The sequence below is a fragment of the Corvus cornix genome, chromosome 7 (genome assembly GCF_000738735.6).
Source record: "Corvus cornix cornix isolate S_Up_H32 chromosome 7, ASM73873v5, whole genome shotgun sequence".
NCBI classification, from domain to species: domain Eukaryota; kingdom Metazoa; phylum Chordata; class Aves; order Passeriformes; family Corvidae; genus Corvus; species Corvus cornix.
The window spans coordinates 12,331,058-12,350,721 of NC_046337.1; the positions used below are offsets into that span (position 1 = coordinate 12,331,058).

Below are 19,664 nucleotides of genomic sequence, written 5' to 3' on the forward strand. Positions count from 1 at the left end.
TTACTTTTTTCTTTGGCCAGGTTATGAAAGACACCAGTAAAAACTTTTAGGATAAATAATGTATCTTTCATGTGATCCAATTAATAGGATCATGAAAATTAAATCTCTGTGATATTTTTGCTTATGAAAGATTTGTTATCATTCTATGGACAAAATCTCTCCTAGGTAAGTACATGACAATATGAGTAGTTTTCTAGAGGGTTCTAGAAATAAATAGTTCCACTTATATGGCCATGCCACCAAGTTGAAAAGAAAGTCTAAGTACGTTTTACGTAGTATCCAAGGATTCTGCAGGTTAATACGTGAAAACATATTATGATTTTACCTCCAGATTAGTCAATGTCATTTCTCGAAAGACATAAGCAGGATTTCCTTCTTCTGAATGGCAGGTAATCTGGAAATTCCCATATGATGAGCTTCCTGACGGCTCTGGCCAGTACTGATGGCATTTAACCTAAGGTCAACACATTTTTAAAGATGCCTGTGTTTAAATTCAGAGTATTATTTTCATTTTCTCTAGTCTTTAAACCTTTGTTTGTTACAGATTATTTTGATCATTTTGTAATCACTATTAATTTACTTACCAAGTAGATTTGTTACCTAATTACTGTTTATAAAATCAGGTATCACAGAGATTTCCTGTTTCTCTTTTCAAGAGGACACATGCACCAGCTCTTGCAGTTAGTTTAACTGAAGATGGATGCCTTTAACTTCCATTACAATTTTTTTAAGAGCTTATCTACAAATATTCCATCTTAACACTTGAGTGACAAAGATGCTGCTTTATAAACATTTCTGACCTCCAAGATCCTAATGTGACCTTCTCAAAGTACATTTATATGGGAAAAGAACACATGAAAAAAAAAAGGAGATAAGCAACAAAAAAAGTTGCTATGCTAATGCAGAAAATAGGGGGATGAAGATGGTGGACTTCAAAGACTCCCTATCAAGTCCTCAAACGTGAATGAAAACTTCAAACACTATGACTTCTGATGTATGGCTTAAATGCCTAATTACAGAGGTCATTTCAGCTCAAGTGTACTTTTGCATTTCCAACCCACCTGGCGATTCTTTAAGAGCAGCCAGATATGCAGACTTCCTGCTCCACTGAGACATCCCGGCATGCAGTGGGATAGTGATGTCAGAAGCCTCATGATCAGCTTTAGAGCAGGGAGTCTGCCTATGGGTATAAGACAGATAAGTCCTTTTATTTCATTATTAAGCAGCTCTCCAAAGAACTCCACAAATACCATTATTGAAGGGGTGGGGGAACCTCAGAGAACTGCTATTGCAAGTCTGTTCTTAGCAGATCTGCAAAGAAAACTCAGAGTAAAAGGGCACTTGTACTGAAATTTCCTCTAATCATGTTTATTTGGGAGCAGGCAGCATCATGCAAACATTGAGTCACTGAAAAATGGTTTAAAAACACTGCAACTCCCCTTCAATTATTTTAATTCTATTTAGAGTCCTGACCTCACAGCAGATATATAGTTATTAAAAAGTCAGAATATATACAGACAGCTGAACTGCAGTTCAAGTTGATCAGAACAGCCACAACCCACTATAAATCCATCTTCAAAAGAAATCCTGATATGGAGGAATTCCACTACACTATTATTCCAGACTGTCATTTCTGTCCACACACTTAACCAGCCAGTGCTAGTGGGAATGCTCCAGACTAAACCAAGTAACTCTGGAAGTACACTGTGTGCATGACCAGACTTGATTGTTTTGCCTATCTCCAAAGGATAAAACTGCATAAAACCCAAAGCTATCAAGGAAAAACTACAGCTTAAACCACAACCAAACAAGCCACAAAATACACCTGAGGCCTTTTACAGCACCATACACAGTGACTAATTTTGACTCTAATTACTTTTTTATTAGTATTCTATTTTTACACGTTTTATATACAAATTAAAGGACAATGATTATTTCATATGATTAAACAAATCTTTATAGACACAGAATAACATTTTATGGAAAATTTTAGATTTCAAGCTTTAAGAAAATCCTTGATAAGACAGCCATCCAGGCATGGGATATTAACACTACAAAGCTGTGTTAGGCTGCCTTAAAAATTAATCTCACTACATATCAAAGAAGTACTCTACAAAAACTGATTCAACTTCTTGGAGTTCCCTCATTTGAAGTTTAGAGAAAAAAATCCTATGAAGGTAAATTCTAGATGCCTTTTACTTCACAAAAAAGAACCAAACAAAGCAGACTAAAAATATTTTAAGAAATACATGAAGACTTAAGTGCATTTCAGGACTGAAAAAAGTTTAAATAATAGCTGCATTAACAACACCAGAAGATTTAAAATCTAGGACTCATCATTGCAGACATATTAGGAATGCACTGCTTTTATGAAAAACAGTTACAGAACGATAGAACAGTTTGGGCTGGAAGGGACCTTTGAAGGCCATCCAGTCCAACCCCCTGCAATGAGCAGGAACGTCTCCAACTAGATTTGAGTTGCTCTGAGCCCCATCCAACCTGACCTTGAATGTTTCCAGAGATGGACATTCACCACCTCTCTGGGCACCTTGTGCAACTTGTGTATTTCACCACCCACATTGTAAAAAATTTCTTCCTTCTATCTCCTCAACCTACACTCATCTAGTTTAAAGCAATTTCCTCTTACCCCTTGTCATATTTTATGCCACAATGGTATATTCCTCTAATCTTTTAAAGGCTAATCACCAACAGTTTTTTAGAAGATTATGGAAGTGGTATTTAAGGAAATGTTCTACTTACTCTGCCCCGTTCAACTTGAGTTGTTAACATTACAACCATAGAAGAGCCTTGCTCCCAAGTCATCTGCCAAAAATCAGGACATGTGTTCGGTAATGGACCTTGACAAGCAATGTACTGGTTTATTATTGTGGAAGAAGGGATTTCCATCTAAGAGAAGACAAAGTCATTATTTCAATTCCTACAGCAAATGGAAGGCAGGCATCAGACATTTACAGTTTAGTAACTAATAGATTAAAAAAACATCCATGACATTAATTCTATTTCTTAAAGGCTAGCAAGCACAAATTGGCACAGATAAAGATTCTTTAAGTGTTTCACATGCAAAATTACTACAAAAATTCAAATACACTTTTCATATGAACTGACAGTCAGGTAATTGCCATAATGAAGATTAATGGTTGAAAAAAGAAGTAACAAAGCAGTTGGCAAATAATTCAGGTGCAAATATTTCTTGCTCTGTGGGTTTTTGACACTAGGGTGTTAACACTGATCTCAGAGTTTAATATCTGCTTTTTTTCATTAAAGTAAGTAGCTGTAATTTTGCTGTTACTAACAATGAAAAAAACAAGATGCAAAAGAAAGTGATGCCAAATTAAACTTTACTGTTGTTGAACACAACTGTTACAAAAGTAATCAGAAAAGAATTAATTGCTCTGGAGAGGGCTGGCTTCAGTTATCATTTCTTTACTTTCAGTCACCATTCTTTCATTAAATGTGGGGCTAGACTTTAATATTTATGAAAAGACGTGCCACAAAACATTAGAAAGTAAGTTTATCTACAGGGAATTTCAACCTGACTAGAGGTTTAGTAGCCATTCTAGCCTGAACTAAATTTATAAAAAATAGATTTTTTAAATTAATTTTTTCATTGAAAAACTGTAAAATTACTTCATGTCAGAAGCACTTCTGAAAAATACAACTCACATTTATATAATTTGCATTGATGTAATCTTCATTACTTTTTAAAATAACCCGTGTAGCATCATCTGAAAAAAAATTTAGAAAGATGTTACAGTATTATTTACTAACCACAGTGAAATACTTTTAGAGCACATATACAAATAGAAGTACTTACAAGGCGAAATGTCTCTGTATCTATTTTTGGAAATGTTTTGAGGTAATCTGGCACAAGACATTGTCATTCCAGGCTTTTTCCTATACAATTGCTAAAAGACAAAGCTGATGGTCAGAACATAATAGATGCAATAGACTCATTATTATATTCTTTGCCTAAATAGAATTTTTCTAAAAAGAGGTGCTTTTCAGAACAAAAACTACTGAGCAACAGTAGCTTCAACAAACATGAAAATACTTTTAAAAATAAAGCACTATAAATTTAGTTATGCTCTGGGATCACTGAAAATGACCAAGACGTAACCAAGATTTGTTTTAAGACAAAGTGAATGTTAAATTTCAAGCTTCCATTAGAACATTGATCCCGAGAAAAAGTAATATTATACACTGATATGTGAACTCACTGATACTGACATCCCACTTGGTCATCTGGGGCAAGCAGATTGTGTCATGTATAGGCATCTACCTACGTTGCAGGTAGATTTTTTTGGGGTTTTTTCCTTCTGTATTCCAGTAACTGTAGAGCAAATCCTGGATACCTTGCACTTTTCCTGCACAGGAATTGCCTTGGAGAGGTTCCTGCCCTTTCATGCCTTAGTCATGCATTGCCACAACCCTTGTGCTACAAAAAATATCAGTGAAATGATCCAGGTTCAAAAAAAGCACTTTAAAAAACTTTCGTACACTGAACTTGCTAGAGAGAACAAAAACTTATATTAAAGGAGAATTTTAAATAACTTAGAAAAAATCTGCTCTTTCTAAACATAAAAGGAAATTTTACCGAAGTTCTTAAAGAATGGTATATAAAATACATTTTATAAACTTAATATTGCAAAATATAATGCTAGGTGTCCATTTGGTGAGGAATTCACAGAATTCGCACTGCTGTGTTTTACAAAGCTACTGCTTCCTGCTTTAAGCCACTTATTCTCATGCATTTAAGATGGATATCACCAAGGCACAAGTCCGTGCTGAAGAAAGACCACGGCTATCAGCAGCTTAGGGCCCCACAGGAAGTGCACTACCATTCTGAAATATGTCAATAAAAATCAACTGTTTATAAAATACACAGTTACATTAACCTTTAACATTAGGGCAGTAGTTTCATTGGTTATTTTACCTTCCCTCTTTGAGAATGCCCACAAAATGTCAACAGCTCGGTGTCATTCAGTTTCTACAGCAACTTAGGTATGGAGTGGAAGGCCTGAGTACAGAACACGTATTTTGGTAGACATTCTACAGCCTTCATCTTTATGAAAATATTTTATTAGCATGTCCCTGATAACCTCAGAAAGTGTAAGTAATAAATAAAGCTATTTATGAAATGAAAACCTAGGATTAGGCATTCTTAAGTTTGCACATACAGGTTTGATTTTTTCCTTTGGTTATTTTTCTTTTGAGAGTGTAAGACAATTGTTTTGCTAAAAGATGCTGACTGTACCGAGATTTAATTGAAAACTGCTCTGTTAAAATAACTGCTATCCCAAAAGACTTGAAACTTGCATCCAGCTCCAGGCGATACAGTACTTACATCAAACTGAGCCAAGACAGTTCCAGTGATAAGCCCCTCTGCTAACTGAATCATGGATTCCCTCAGAGCATTATCATCTTGATGGACACCATCAAGTGGAGATTTCTCAGGGATGTACTGAAAATCAGGCTCGCTCTCCAGCTTCTCTTCCACAACATCATAGACAGCTAGAACAAGCAAAGGTATGAATGCTCTGACTGAAGATGCTGTTTGACTAAAGTTAGCTCTAAATCATTTATTTAAAACAGCAAAAACACCACATTCCTCCTGTAGAAAAACACACATTTATTAGCACATTGATTTTAGTTCCCATCAGCAAGGACAGATAGCCTTTACTGATCATTATAATCAACAATAAAACTTTTGGCTTTGGTGTAAAAGTAACTTTATGTGAAAGCACCATCACTGACCATTAAAATTTTTATCAAAACTCACGTTATACCCTGCCTTGTAACTCCCTAATCTCAGAATCTCACATCATGCCTCTGATGTCATCACAGCTGCACTTACATTTTACTTACAATTCACTTAGAACTCATTTTAGGCTTCAGTAATTAGGGCATGATGTGCAGACCACCTGAGAAAATTGCATGAATACGTGGCATTATAAAGCTATCAATGCTCTATATGTGCCGTGCCTGTAAACTCGGAAATCTTCTGCTACACCTAACAGAGACGTGCTGCTCAAAAGCCTCTTTTTAAATTATATCACATCACTACAAAGGAGGAAACTGGCAACTCCTCACTTCTACAACTCACATGTTTTTCTCCAGAATACAAAGATAATCAACACACAAAGGGAAAGACAGTTTGTTTTAGCAAATTTGCAAACAAAGCTCACAATTTTGTCTGAAAAAGAAAGTAAGACCACAAAAGCTGCAAGAGAACTTACACACAGAATGACAGGACATGTAAATGCGGAGTGCAAATTAGCAAGTAAGGGAAAAGGTTTTATAAGGTGGGTGAGGTACTCTGCAAAAGTAATTTCCAATTATTCCAATTAAACATCAATATTTTTCATTTTGCTTTTTCCTCTCCAACTCTGTTATAGTTAGGAGGTGGCAGCAGAATTAAATCCAGTGCCCATCTGCTGGCTACAATCCAACAGTGTATTTTGTGAATACATTGCATAAGCTTTTATTTAGACTGCATTTTAGCACTTCTACTAAGCCTCCTCAAGTAGAAACATTACCAGTGGTTTTGAATTGTTTTAAAAATGTATGGAAGTATTTTGTATATACTGACCTCCAAAGTCATCCAAACACTGGATATTTGGTGAGGGGTTTTTGTTTGTGTTTGGTTTAAATTTTCCTTAAGGGAATAACAGTAACCTCATGAAATACGTTCAATATCCATGTAGCTTTCTGGACACTTTTATCAATGAGAGTGAGAACAAAATTTAAATTAGCTCTCTGTTAGAAATATTTGATCTCTGACTTTTTTACTAGTTTTCAACACCTAGTTATACACAGCTCCTTAGGTACAGGATCTATACACTGTGTTGTTGCAATTCCTTTTCAGGGGAGGGAGCTCTTTCTTGAAGGTTAAACATGCCATCCCAGGACACAAAATGGAGGTTAGAAAACAAGAGCAGGGTGTGGACTTTTATTTTTAATTATGATATACAAGTCACTCACCATTGGGTCGAACTAGGAGCACAAGTTCCCCTGAGTGTCTCTCACAGCTAGCTTTAATAAACATTACAACTTGGTCATGGGTATGCTCTGCTATATCCCTGCCGTTAATCAGCACAACCTGGTCCCCTTCATTCAAACGAGGGACACAGAGATCAGCCTGCAAGGTTGGGGGAAAAGCACAAAACCATCTGTAACACAAACCATTACCAATTTCTTACCTTAAAATAACAATTTAAAGTAACTATACTTGGGCTCTTGAATCCTAACAGCCCTGTTGCTATGGTTGCTGTACTGTATTCAAATGATGAATCTAAGCATTACACAATACACAGGCAGTGCCATTCCCATGAAGGAATCCATTTGCAGCTGGGAGGTGACTGGCACTGTAACATGTCTTTCAGCAGCAGTTACCCTACCCTCAGCTGATGCAGAAAGCTCCTCTGTTTGAATCACACTTTGTATAGGCAATTAAAGAGCAGGATGTTTTTATCTTTGAAGGGACGGGAGTAACATGGCAATACCTTGTCCAAATCAATTTCACAGGCTTATATGCTTCAGGTCTAAAATACCTAAACATGGTAATGGCAAAATACAATGCACAACTCCCAGTAATCCCAGAGAGAAGAATCGGGTAATAAAAATTGTTATTATAATCGCAGTCTAAATGTCATTGCAGAAGAGAGAGAGCACAAGCCATCACCAACAATCTTCTCCCTAGAGAGTGAATGTTTCAAGCCAAAATTATTCACATTATTAAATATCTCAGGGATAATCATTAACAAGAACAGTGATTTTGGCAAAAATTTCAATAGTTTCAAAGAGTAAAAAAAAACCCAAAAAACCCCCCAAAACCCAAAAACACTAGCCTGCAAAAGAAAGAACTTCTTAAAGTTCTTAAATAAGCAAATAAATGGTTAACTCCACTCTAACTCTCAAAGGTATAGACAGAGCTGACTCCAGTCGGTTGAATACCAGGTCAGTATTTCTGGCAATAAATTGACAAATATTGTGCCTCGTTAGAAGACACTCTTATAGTCACTAAACATCAGTAACAACATGCAATCAGACCTGATGAATGATTCATAATGTCTGGTTTTAATCTACATCTTGGCTTTACTCAGCTACATCTGTCACTAAAGTAAGACATTTGCTATTTTAGTTATTTTTAACACTTTTTCAATACGTAATTTATGTGAAATTACTGAATGTCTGTATCTAAAAAAAGTAATAAAGTAGAAGTATTTTTAGGGTGGCACAGCTCAAGTACCAGTGCATATTGAGCATCTGTAATGCCCTGTAATTTTCAGAAATTAAACTTTGTTTCAGTAAGAAAAAAATACTTTTGAGGATTGAAGAACTTTAAAAAATATATTATAAAGCCCCACAAAATTCCTACGGCACATAACTTGCTTTGTTCTGATAATGTTATAGCAAAAACTAATTTTCATAGGCAGCTATGAAATAATTTATCATTTTCAATACATCTTTCAAGATACACAGATATCGCTACCAAGTTTGCTTTTTTGATAACTTACAGGTGTTCCTGGAGCTACCCTGGACACTATTACCGGCATCTTCTGATCATATCCACCCTTTAAAAACAAATCAAATTAGTAATAAGTCCCAAATGCCAAAAAATAACCTTAATAAATGTGAAAGGAATAGATGTACTGTTACCTTTACATTGAAGCCAAACCTTCCATTCTCATCTGGTTTCATTCTGATCATAACAAGATTGTCATGGGGGACACCACCATTGGGCTAGTAGACAAAAGTGATATTATATTAGTACGTATTTTGATCACAGTTAGGCTTTGAGGATATTGTATCTCATAATTCTGCAGTTTCCTCGTCAAATAGTTGCTCCTGGACACTTGAGAAAACAGGAAGCAATAACACAAACATCTTGGATTTGCATAAAAGGGAAGAATTACACCTTGAAGAGTCTTGGACATAAGTAAGTTAAAGGTGTGTTCTGTCAAAGCAAGCTCAAAGTAAGAAAGAATATTAGAAAAGACTACCTGGCTTCAAAATTCTAAGAAAAACAGCTTACTAAATGGAAACTTCTTAAATTATTTTTAATTAAGACCACAGTGAAAAGCTGACATAAGGATGTAATACAATGAAAAGGAAGATAATTGAAGGTGTCCTTTTTTTTGTATTAACAGCAATATGCCAGTAGTAGGCAAGGAAATCTTGGTAGCCTATCCCTTACTCTCATTCCAGTGTAGTGGAGTATGAGGCGAGACATATGCTCTGCACTGATTCAACTCTGAAAATTTTAGCTGTGTTCTTCTTGGTCTTATTTGGATCACAGCAACACTGTTAAAGGAAATACCAATAAACTGAGGAATACTAGATATCTTTTTAACCTGAAAAATACCAACTTAGTGCATTAAAGTGATTTTTACTTGGTTCCCATCTTTATTTCACAGACTGAACATTAGCTAGTATTTCTATAGTTCCTGCAGTGAGGATGCAAAGTAATAAAGAAATGTGTTTTAAGGAAGTTTTCAATGCTACCAGTTACAGCAAAGCATAAAACTCATACTCAGAAAAATAAAAAATAAACTTAGAAAAGCAAATATTTTTATAAGTAAGAAAGTTCAGAACCAGGAGTTACACTAGGTTAAAGTATGCACAACTTGGCTCATTAAAAGTTAACTCAACTGCAGGTGTCTTCTGTTCTTGGTTAAAACAAAACAAAGTTTGCCGAATGCATTCACAGTAATGAAAAAGTAAAAAATTAGGGAAAGGAAAGTAATGGCTCAAGAAATGTTAATGAGAAGGTAGGGTCTTAGGAAGCCTGATCATAGACCAATCATTTCAGCCTATGCTCACTGGCATGGGGGATCAGACACAATGAACATCAACCAAGTGCTCACCTGCAGCGTTTGGCAGCTTTTGTGCCACTGCATTCCCCAGAGAGAAAGGAGTAATTTCCTGCTTTAAGATGCTGTTTTGAGCATTTTTTTATAATGAAAAATGTGCAGAGAGCACTGTATGCCATCATTAATGTGTTTGACTGAAGGGACTTTGGCCACACCTGTTTTCAAATACTTCTGACAGACTGGATACTTAGGGACTGCAGATGGAGTAAAAAAGTTGCCTTTCCCATATGTATCCTACTACCTTTCTACGCAGGCTCTCCATACATGCAACAGACAAAGGAAATTCAGTAGCTTTACGCAGTGAAAATGATGAGGGGTTTTCTTTGAAATATTTGAGATGGTACAGCAGACTTTAGTGGTGCAGGAACCTGAATTCTGGTCAGAAAAGCAACTTTGAAACAAAACAACATTCCAAAATTTCAATCATGTTATGCTCCTTTTTCTGTAGTCCCCAAAATAAAAAGTCATCAGCAGACCAAATTAGATGCTCAATTACAACAGTGTGCTGCCTTCAGCGAGATTGCATAAATGGGTCCCACTGGAGCACAGCAAACAATCACACTGACAGTGCACAGAGAAAAAAAACAATCTCATTCATGCAGCTGTGTTGGTTTTGCAAAACTAAAAGGAGTTAAAAAAACAACTGAAAGTTATTTTTGTCAATTTGGTAAAGATAACGGAATACAGGACAGAAAAACTTGATGACTAAAGTAGTGTTATCTTTCAAAACAGAACAGTACTTCAATGTGACTCAGGTAAGCACTGGCTGAAGACAAAGCTGTTACAAATTCTGTTTCATTACTAATTAAACTAAAAATTTTTACAACATTCCCAAAACACTCAAAAATTTAAAAGTTTCACTTCTGAGTCTTTTATTAAAACCCCAGCTATGAAATTAAACAGCAGTTTTATGGGAATCTTAACTTTGTTATAAGGCCTGAGAGAACACCCTAGGTTTACAGAATGCAAATAAAATAAATTAAGGCATTTCTAAATATCAGTTTGGGGAGGTGACTCAAAATTTAGAATGCCGGAGTTTGACAAAACTGTTTACATGGCATTTGCTACATCTGGATGTTAAACAGTTTTCCCATCCTGCAACATGTTTCTTGTCCCACATCAGTATAAAATCAAGAACCCTGGAAAACTTCTGGAAGGACAAAAATCACAAAAATGGTCAGGGAGATCTCACCTCTGTCAGACAACCAACTGACTACCTTACTCATCTCACACATGCTTGATTGTGGAAGAAGAACTTTTTGTTCATATTTTTATATTTGCTGTCACAGGTCTCTTGATAGACTCTTTCTTGGAAATTCTGGTGAGAAATGCAACCACAGACTCAGGAAGCCTCTCCTGATAAAACCACTCTAGAAGCTGGTAGGCATTTTCAGGTTTAGCCTTTTAGCTAAAGCTAGATTAAACACCTGCAGTGTCTTCTTTAAAATCGATGGCAAATGACTTCTCAAAGAGGAGGTTAGGTAGAAATTTCTGTATGTGCTGAAAAGCTAATGATCAAAATGTTTGCATAACCATCCCAACGTAGTGATTTGTTGTCAACTGACAAAGCACTACTCCAGCAGGTGGAAAAACCAGCAGGACCCAGAGAAGGGACAGTATGGATAACAGAAATGCTGCAAGGTAATGCACAAACACAGCAGCTCTGAAATGCCTCAGAACCAAGCTGATGTAAAACAGGACTATCATTCTGATAAAAAGCAGAATGGTTCAACTGGATTAAAAAACTTACAGTGGATTTTTCAGGTGATGCAGGAACATCAAATGTTTCATTAATATGGTTATCGAGTTCTTGCTGTGAGTGTGAATGATGAATTTGGTTCCAACTGTTCTTTTTAAACTGTTTGGGTGGTAACGCTGGAGGCTGCCCATCTATAGGAGTCTCTTGAGATCTAAATACCAAAATAGAAGTATGAAGTGGAATAATCATGAGATATTGACACATTCTTTCAGGGTTGCAAATAAACTGAAAATGTTAGAAGAAACTCAAGAGTTTGAGAGATGAATGTATGCAATTTTAGAACCTCAAAAATGTAGTGCATTAGAATATATTGGCAGTCTATGTTTGCACCTGTTGAAGCATTTTTCTTGAAAGCAACTGTACACAAAACCAGCAAGTTCATCTTTTACCTATGACCTTTTTAAAAAATGGTTTTAGCATGCTTAACCCACTACTTCTGATTTGCAAGCACTCTATTCTAGATTAATGAAAATGTTCTCTGTGTTTTCATATAATATGGAGAATTTACTTTTCTTAGTCCTTTTGGAATAAAAGCTTAACTGTGTAATTTGTATTACATAAATATATGATTCATTTTTCATTATATGGATTTATATTTAAGAATTAAGAACAACATTTGGAAAGGCTCAAAAGAGCTCACAGTTCCCATTAACTTGGTTTGATGCCAGTTTCTAAAGACCAGCAGGATACGTCGTTCTCCACAGGCACCCCACTAAAAGGTGCTATTAAGTCATTTAACAACTTCAGACAACAGCCCACTGATACCAGATCCATAGACCATCAAATATGAAGCTACAGGTTATAGCTAAATCTAAAGAGAATGCTACCACGAAAAATGGGGGTGTCTGTTCTTTCACCCACATCCCTGGCTGCTTCCTTGAAGAACTGGTGCTCCTCCCTTGGCTCAGGCAGCTTACACCAAGCAACTAAAAATACACTGACTTTTTGGACAAGCCTGAGTCCTCTGGTTTATCTCAGGAGTGACCACCACACAGTGAGGGAAGGACACTTGCAGAGGCAAAAGCAGGACACTGCTCCTTTCGTTATCAGCAAGCAGTAGTGGCAACTCATCACATAACTCCCTCCAAAATGCACATGTAGCCACGTGAGCAGCTCTGCTGCATTTAGTGGTCCTGCCTCAGTGAACTGTTAGCAGGGCAAAACAGTTCAAGTTGATGCAAATCAGAAAACCTAAGGCACACATCAAACTCCATACCATGTAATTTGTCTCTATGCAATTCAAGAAAGGCTGTTCCCAGATACATGTTCTAAAATAAAAAAAATCTGAGCAAAACTGAGTATAGTGATTTCTAGAAAAAAGGATGAACCTCTTTCACAAAACATGAAAACTGGGAAATAGAACACTACACTTTGAAACACCAAACATTTTCTGCTTCAGTTTTAAAAAAATTAGTCAATATTCTTAGAAAACAAAACTGGTAACATTTTTGTCAGTCTATGAAAACAGCACATTTGAAAAGATCCCAACAATATTTTTCTCTATTTTTCTGCTTAATTTCAACTTTCAGAAAATATTTTTTTCATGAAGTGTTAAAAGAAAAAAAAAGTACTAATTATTCAGTCTGATGTCTGAAGACCTCATGTTCAAAACACACTCGGAAAGAAAAATAGTATTTCTTAACACTTTTCAATGCAAGTAACAGAAGAAAGCACATTTCATTTTTCAAGATAAGCAGCTTTTCTAAATTCATTTTTGTGGGGAGAAAAATATGATGATTGTCAACATTGCAAAACAAATCTGCGAGGCAGCTATAAACTATTTAGACATTGACTTACAAAGGTCACACAGAGATTTTTAGCTGCCTATGCATTCATTCATTCAAGTCTGGCACAGATTACTCAGCCTTTTAAGTTATGTATTTTCCTGCAATTACTCCTGAGAGTTTTAAACCAAAGAAAAAAAGGAACAGAAAACACGAATAGAAACACAAAAGAAGTTATTCTGATAAAAGTAGAAGATGGACCTTATGTTTGACTAGATGTCTGTACATACATGTCAACAAACACAAATAAATTCCTACCGAACACACAAACTTACAGAAAAGATTTGAAAAGTTACTTAAAGAGCACTTTACAAGCAGCAGTGCAAGTACTGTCATATATTAGCATAATGAATTGTGAGAACTAACAATCAAGCCTTGGGCATAAACTTCACTGCTTTGTATTTGCCCAGTCAGCTTTGAATTTCCTTATGAATGATCAGACAATGGCAGTGAAAGTAGCCTATTTTGCAGGCAAAGCAGCTCTCTGTTACTGAATTCAGCAATTTACATAATAATAAAATAACACACAAACCCTGGCACTAGCAAGTTTTGGGTATTTTTGTTACAGATATCCGGTCTGATCTTTTTAATATATTTAGCAAAAGTTTCATACACACCCCCATAAATTTATTAAACTAAACACTTATCACGTGCTTTTAGAATTTGAGGTTATAATTACCTCAGGGAACTACATGCTCAAATCTCTCAATTTAGTTTTGAATAGGACATGCAGATGGAGAAAAGATGTGCAGTTAAAGGTTATATTAGCTAAGCTGTAATGTCCTTCTGAACTGCATGGAAACTGTTAATTTCTATTGCTATGTTGATTCCAAACTGATCACTGAACCTACTGCCAGTCAGGTTAGCCCCTCTTTTTCACACATATAAGTTTGATCAATAAATTAAAGTTTCTGACAAATTAGCACATGGACTACTCAAATCTTTTAAGCCAGAAAGGTCAAATTGGTTAAGACATAGCTTTTTGGACAGTGGAACAGTATAATTTAAAATTATGTATCTAATATTAACTTCATGTTTACTATTTTCCTTCATAAATGTCAAATCTCGGATCAATAACATCACCTAAACCTTCAAAAGACCTTAATGGGGTTCATATGTTTTTGACAGTCAACATCCTCATTCTTAAAAATATCTTGTACTAGAGATCTATACTGGGATATTAAATTTCACTTTTAAGCTTCCAAGAAGAGGAAAAAACCCAAAAACTGAACCCGTAACACTTGGTGATGGAAGAGCAATACTTTTCTTGCTTGGGCATAAAAAGCGCAAAACCATTAAAAAAAAAACCAGCCAGAGTTGCACAAGTAATGTACAAAACCACTTCCTCTCTTTCTAAGACTTATTTCTATGGTGACTTACTCAAGAAATCAAACACTAAATAAACAAATCCTAAGAACACTCAGGAAGATCTTGTACAACTTAGAGTAAAGGCATATGAATAAAAGAGAGTATTTAAGAATGGTGCTTACTTCACTGTATCACTCTCCCATTCAGTAAGGGCTTCTCATAACTGACTTCAGCTGGAAGTCTTGGAACAGAAGGAACCTGACCCTGTGTGGCCTTTGGACAACAAAACTCTAATATGAGAAAAGATTCAGAAGTGTCCCAGTTCTGAGAGTCCCTTGACATGTGAATAGGTTAAAAAGTCCACCAAAAAAGGAGAACTTACATGGTTAGGTCAAATTACTATCACATAACCCTGAAAGTTAAATAACTAGCTGAGGGTCAAGTTGTAACTATCGTAGCCTATTGTAAAATGTGTCATGCAATATTTTATAAAACTTTAAAAATTTTGTATTCTATTTCCCTCCTTACACATAGTTGTTAAAACTGGAAGTACAGTGTAAGCAAGGTTTTAAAACTGTGTTCAAATAGCTTCTCAGAGTCATCTTTCCTGAAACATACCATTTGTTTATAAACATGTAATTAGGTATTTGCTGTGCTCTAATGGTTTTGAAACCAGTTGCACAATTTCCCTGCTAACAGAGATTATACAGAATTATGAGGGCATGTCTGGCATTAAATGTATAGCTATACTAAGAGGGTCCAGCGGCAGTGATAAAATGGTATATATTGCACCTTTTTCCCAATTAACCTGTACTCTGAGCAAAATTCATTGAGTATTTCAGTATCTTCGAATAACTCAATGTGTTTTTTTGTTTGTCTTCCTTCTGGACCTAATAGACAATAACAGTTTTTATTTTGTCCACCATATCTTAGACTAAGTAAGCTTAAAGTATAAAGTATTTTCAGCATAATAGAAAGAAAAAAAAAAAAAAAAAAAGAAGCAGCCCGACAGTGTCATATTAAAAAAATAAGCTCTGTAACAATATACAAAATACAGTAGCAATGTCCAAATGTTGTTGTGCCAAAAAGGTATTTTGGCTACATAGTTTGTAGAGCTCATATTCTCACTCATACTTCTGTGCCTTGACAAAAGCAACATTTCCAAACTCGTGGGAATTAAAACTTCACTTTGATTCTATCAAAAACCCAACTTTTGCTTCCACATCCAGACACTGATGGTCACATTACAGCAAACCCACACCTCGGGTCGGTGGGGATGGTATTGTAATCCTGAACCTGGAATACGCCAGGTACAGGTCTTCAGCTCTGGATCATCTAGTTCCTTCTCACAATAAGACCTATACTAATAACTCCCTAAGTAACAGCCACCTTTTATTAAGTTGCCCGGCTCTCCCTGACTCCACATTTAACAATAAATTCTTCAAGGCCAAGATTTCTGACTTCTCTTCAGAAGCCCTGCATGCTACAGTGGTGTGGTAAGAGCAGAACTTACGGGGATGATTCCAGTATGATGCTGTTGGCCTGGGTGGAAGATGGAGATCTGTGATTTACAAATACTTCACTCGGGGAGGTGTGAACCACATGATCCACTAAATGTCCAACTGATGAGGGTCGTAACCGGGCTCCTTCTTGAGTGAAGGCAGAGTTGCGACTAAGAGGGAAAGCAGAGCAGTGCAGTATGACATGAATATTCTTGTTATTCTACATTTCTGATACCACCCACTAAAATGGGATGCTAAAAATATTATTTTGTCTCAGTGCGAGCACATGTTTATACATATATTTTTATTAAAATTTCAAAAATCACTGAAACAATTATGTTGTCTGATCAAGATATATTTCGTTATTTTATTTTTTTAAGTGTTCAAAAATTATTTTAATAAACACTAAGGGTTATTTAAAAATTTATTTACTTTTAATTAAAGAAGTCTGAAATCATTATGATCCAATGAACAAGCTGACAAGCCCAGTCAACAAGAAGAAAAATGGATTCCCAAGAAGACAAATCCTGGCTCTGTTCATGGCAGAACTTAACCTTAAGTTAAGTAACATTAAGATGAACAATTTATTCCCTGCATCTTCCCCATGATGAATCATAAGCTTTGCACTGAGAGTCTTATCATTTCTGGAATCCAGTATTTTCCCATTTGAAAACTAGCATGACAATATTAAAATTCTTTTAAACATGCATGATTAAGTTTGTTATGCTTTAAGCATCATTATTGCACAATTTTTCAGTAATTTTTAAATGCTACATATATTTACAACATTAATCTTGTGAATATTATGCTGCAGAATCTTAAAATCTTCTCATTTATGCAATACAAAATTGAGTAATACTGATTCTTAAGCCAGTTTCAGCACACTGAGAAAACTGGTCACCTTCCAAGAGAAATCAGGAATGTTTTTTCACTAACTTAAAACAGAAGGCTCTATCTATGTGAAAAGAGTGAATGCAGAAAGGAAAGGCAGAAAAATTGAGAGGAATAAACCTGCAAGGATTTCCAATTAAGTAATTTTCCCCAGTGTTTTAAAAAGTGGTATTAACCAAAATAAATTATCTTTAAAATATCACATAGATTTTACCATCAGGGTCTTTTTTTTAAACCAAATTAATAACTTAGTTTTAACTGTGCTTAAGAAAACTCAAGCTCTCAAATTTAGGGTAGTGTGATACATCTTAAACTTTTTATAGGTCAAGTGAGAAGCACCTAAAACTCGCCCCTAAATACTTATTTTTATCTGAAGCTACGTGTTACAGAGAATCATTTGGCACAGAATTTTTGAAGCTATTTGTATACATAACACATTAATCCTTTTATGACACAAGCAGGTCACTCACATTAGAGGTAGGGAGTCATTTCTAGGGAGAGATTTGATGCTACTCACTGATTTGGGGTTCCAGGTGGAGACCGTGACGGGAGGCTCTGTGTTTCCAACCTATCGTCAGACAGCGAGTTCCTACTCACTACTTCCCAATCCATCCCACTCATTAATTTCCGTGCCAAGGGTTTACTGGGGGATCTAGAAGAAGAAGAAAGTAAAATGGCTAACCAAAAATTATATGGTGTAAGAACAAAATTACATAAAACTCACCACAATGAAACTGATGTTCTATCATAGGAAACCAAATGATATGTAAGAAAGGAAATGTAATAATGCAAAGCTACATTTACATGGGCAGTTCTGTATTTTCTCCATCTACTGTACTTCATTTGCTGTACTTTGAATAGAAAGCCATTGAAATAGCAATAAACTACTGTTGGCTGCGAGGGAGACAGGCAAGCAGAATCTGAACTCGCTAAACTTCTAATGCCTCAAAGACAATCTGACTCAAACAGAATAATCATTGAGAGATCTGAACTTAAAAATGTAGATCAAAACGAACCAAATAAACAAACAAAAAAAACCTCCTCTAAGTAACACAGTTGTTTAGCCACCTCAGAAAAAATAAAGCAGTGAAAACATCAGGCCAAAAAAACTCCCAAAGACTTTGAAGAACTGAAAGTGGGGTAAGCATCAACATGACAATAGAATTACCAAGTTTTGCTTACACATCAGGGGTTCCCATCAAGATGACATGCCTTCTCCCAGAACATGCCCTGTCACTTGTCAGGCAGATGCAACAATACTATTTAACTATTTGAACTCCTTTGTGGGTAACAGAACTTCATTTGGTTCTGTGCCAGAAATGTCCTTCAGGTTAAAGGTCATTATCACCAGGGCTTTTATACAAAAGGAATTCTATTTTCTACTCGTTGTCCTTTCTTGACATTAACAAAACTTTTTCTTCCCATTCTCCAGTCATTCCAGGATGCCTACAATCTCCTGCTGTTTCTTTCACCTATTTCTTAAGCACAAATGAAACCATACTTGTAATTTCTCATTAAATACATTTCCCTTTTATATTGGAAATCATCAAATGAATCACCCGAGGTTGCTTTTTTCTTAGCATTGCATTGGATGGTTCAGTCATCCTGCAACTGAACATACCTGGACTTTCACTGTTTGTTGTTTTCAACTGAAAATTCTTCAGCTAACAACAAAAAATAATTTTAAACAATTCATACATGTCCTGTATATTTTGTGTTACTGGGTTTTTACTTTACTTCTACTGCTTTGATGGTCCTACATAGTTCAGATTTCTTCTCTATCATTACCCAAACCGTCTCTTGGTTCCAGTGATACTTCAATCTTTTGTGACATGATAATTTCATTTCCATTTGCCTTCCTATTCTATCTGTAAATTCTCTGGCTTTGCATAATGAGGTGACAACATATTATTGTATCAGCAGCACAGCTCCATACATCCATATCACAAAATAATTTCTGGCTTTACTGTCCTTGTGACACATGATAACTTCTTTATCTTTGTCATTATTACTGGTTTACTGAAAGAGCAACTCCAGAAAGAAGGAACTTAAAAAAATTAAAGAACTACCTGCACACAAACTACATCCTCTGAAAATGAGAAACCTGATTACAAATGTATTTTTGCTTCTCAGAGAACTTAAAACTCAATGCAAGTAAACACCTCGAGCAGATAATATTGTCCTCAATATTATCAAAAAAGTCTACAATAACTATCAACCAAGCATTACATTGAATAAGCTTCACATACAGAAATAAGTAAGATGTCAACACTGTTTGATACTAAAGGAGTGGTGGTCTGCGTGTGGAGGGTTTATTTTTATTTTTACCCCACCAAGCAGTTCTGAACATATATTGCATTCTGCTTTGCTGCTCTAAATTTCTGACAAATTTCAAGCAGTTAAGCGAGATGGGCTATTCTAAATAATACTGTTTCAGGTGTTATTCCACCTGAGGGAAAAAATCTAATAGTATATTGATATTTGAAAACAGGGAAAATATCAATTAATTCCTCAGGAGAAGCACGTC

General features: G+C 35.6%; 1 protein-coding gene across 7 annotated transcripts in view; it reads right to left on the reverse strand.

The window, feature by feature from the left end:
• The window catches only part of PTPN4 (protein tyrosine phosphatase non-receptor type 4), a 112,003-nt gene that overhangs the window by 13,535 nt on the left and 78,804 nt on the right, over window positions 1–19,664 (reverse strand). For 6 of the 7 annotated variants that reach the window (XR_005602288.1, XR_005602289.1, XR_002047255.3 and 3 more), the window contains 11 exons: window positions 17,655–17,789; window positions 16,258–16,416; window positions 11,644–11,803; window positions 8,680–8,763; window positions 8,538–8,594; window positions 7,003–7,159; window positions 5,366–5,532; window positions 3,836–3,926; window positions 3,685–3,746; window positions 2,761–2,907; window positions 326–454 (listed from right to left, as the gene is read on the reverse strand). Coding sequence is in view for 4 of the 7 variants with exons in the window: in XM_039554689.1 (XP_039410623.1) it covers window positions 326–454; window positions 2,761–2,907; window positions 3,685–3,746; window positions 3,836–3,926; window positions 5,366–5,532; window positions 7,003–7,159; window positions 8,538–8,594; window positions 8,680–8,763; window positions 11,644–11,803; window positions 16,258–16,416; window positions 17,655–17,789 (1,348 nt within the window). In the remaining 3 variants the exon portion in view is untranslated. Of the gene's footprint in view, window positions 1–325; window positions 455–500; window positions 1,181–2,760; window positions 2,908–3,684; window positions 3,747–3,835; window positions 3,927–5,365; window positions 5,533–7,002; window positions 7,160–8,537; window positions 8,595–8,679; window positions 8,764–11,643; window positions 11,804–16,257; window positions 16,417–17,654; window positions 17,790–19,664 lie in introns of those variants that run through there. The other variant, XM_039554692.1, reaches the window with a different exon arrangement.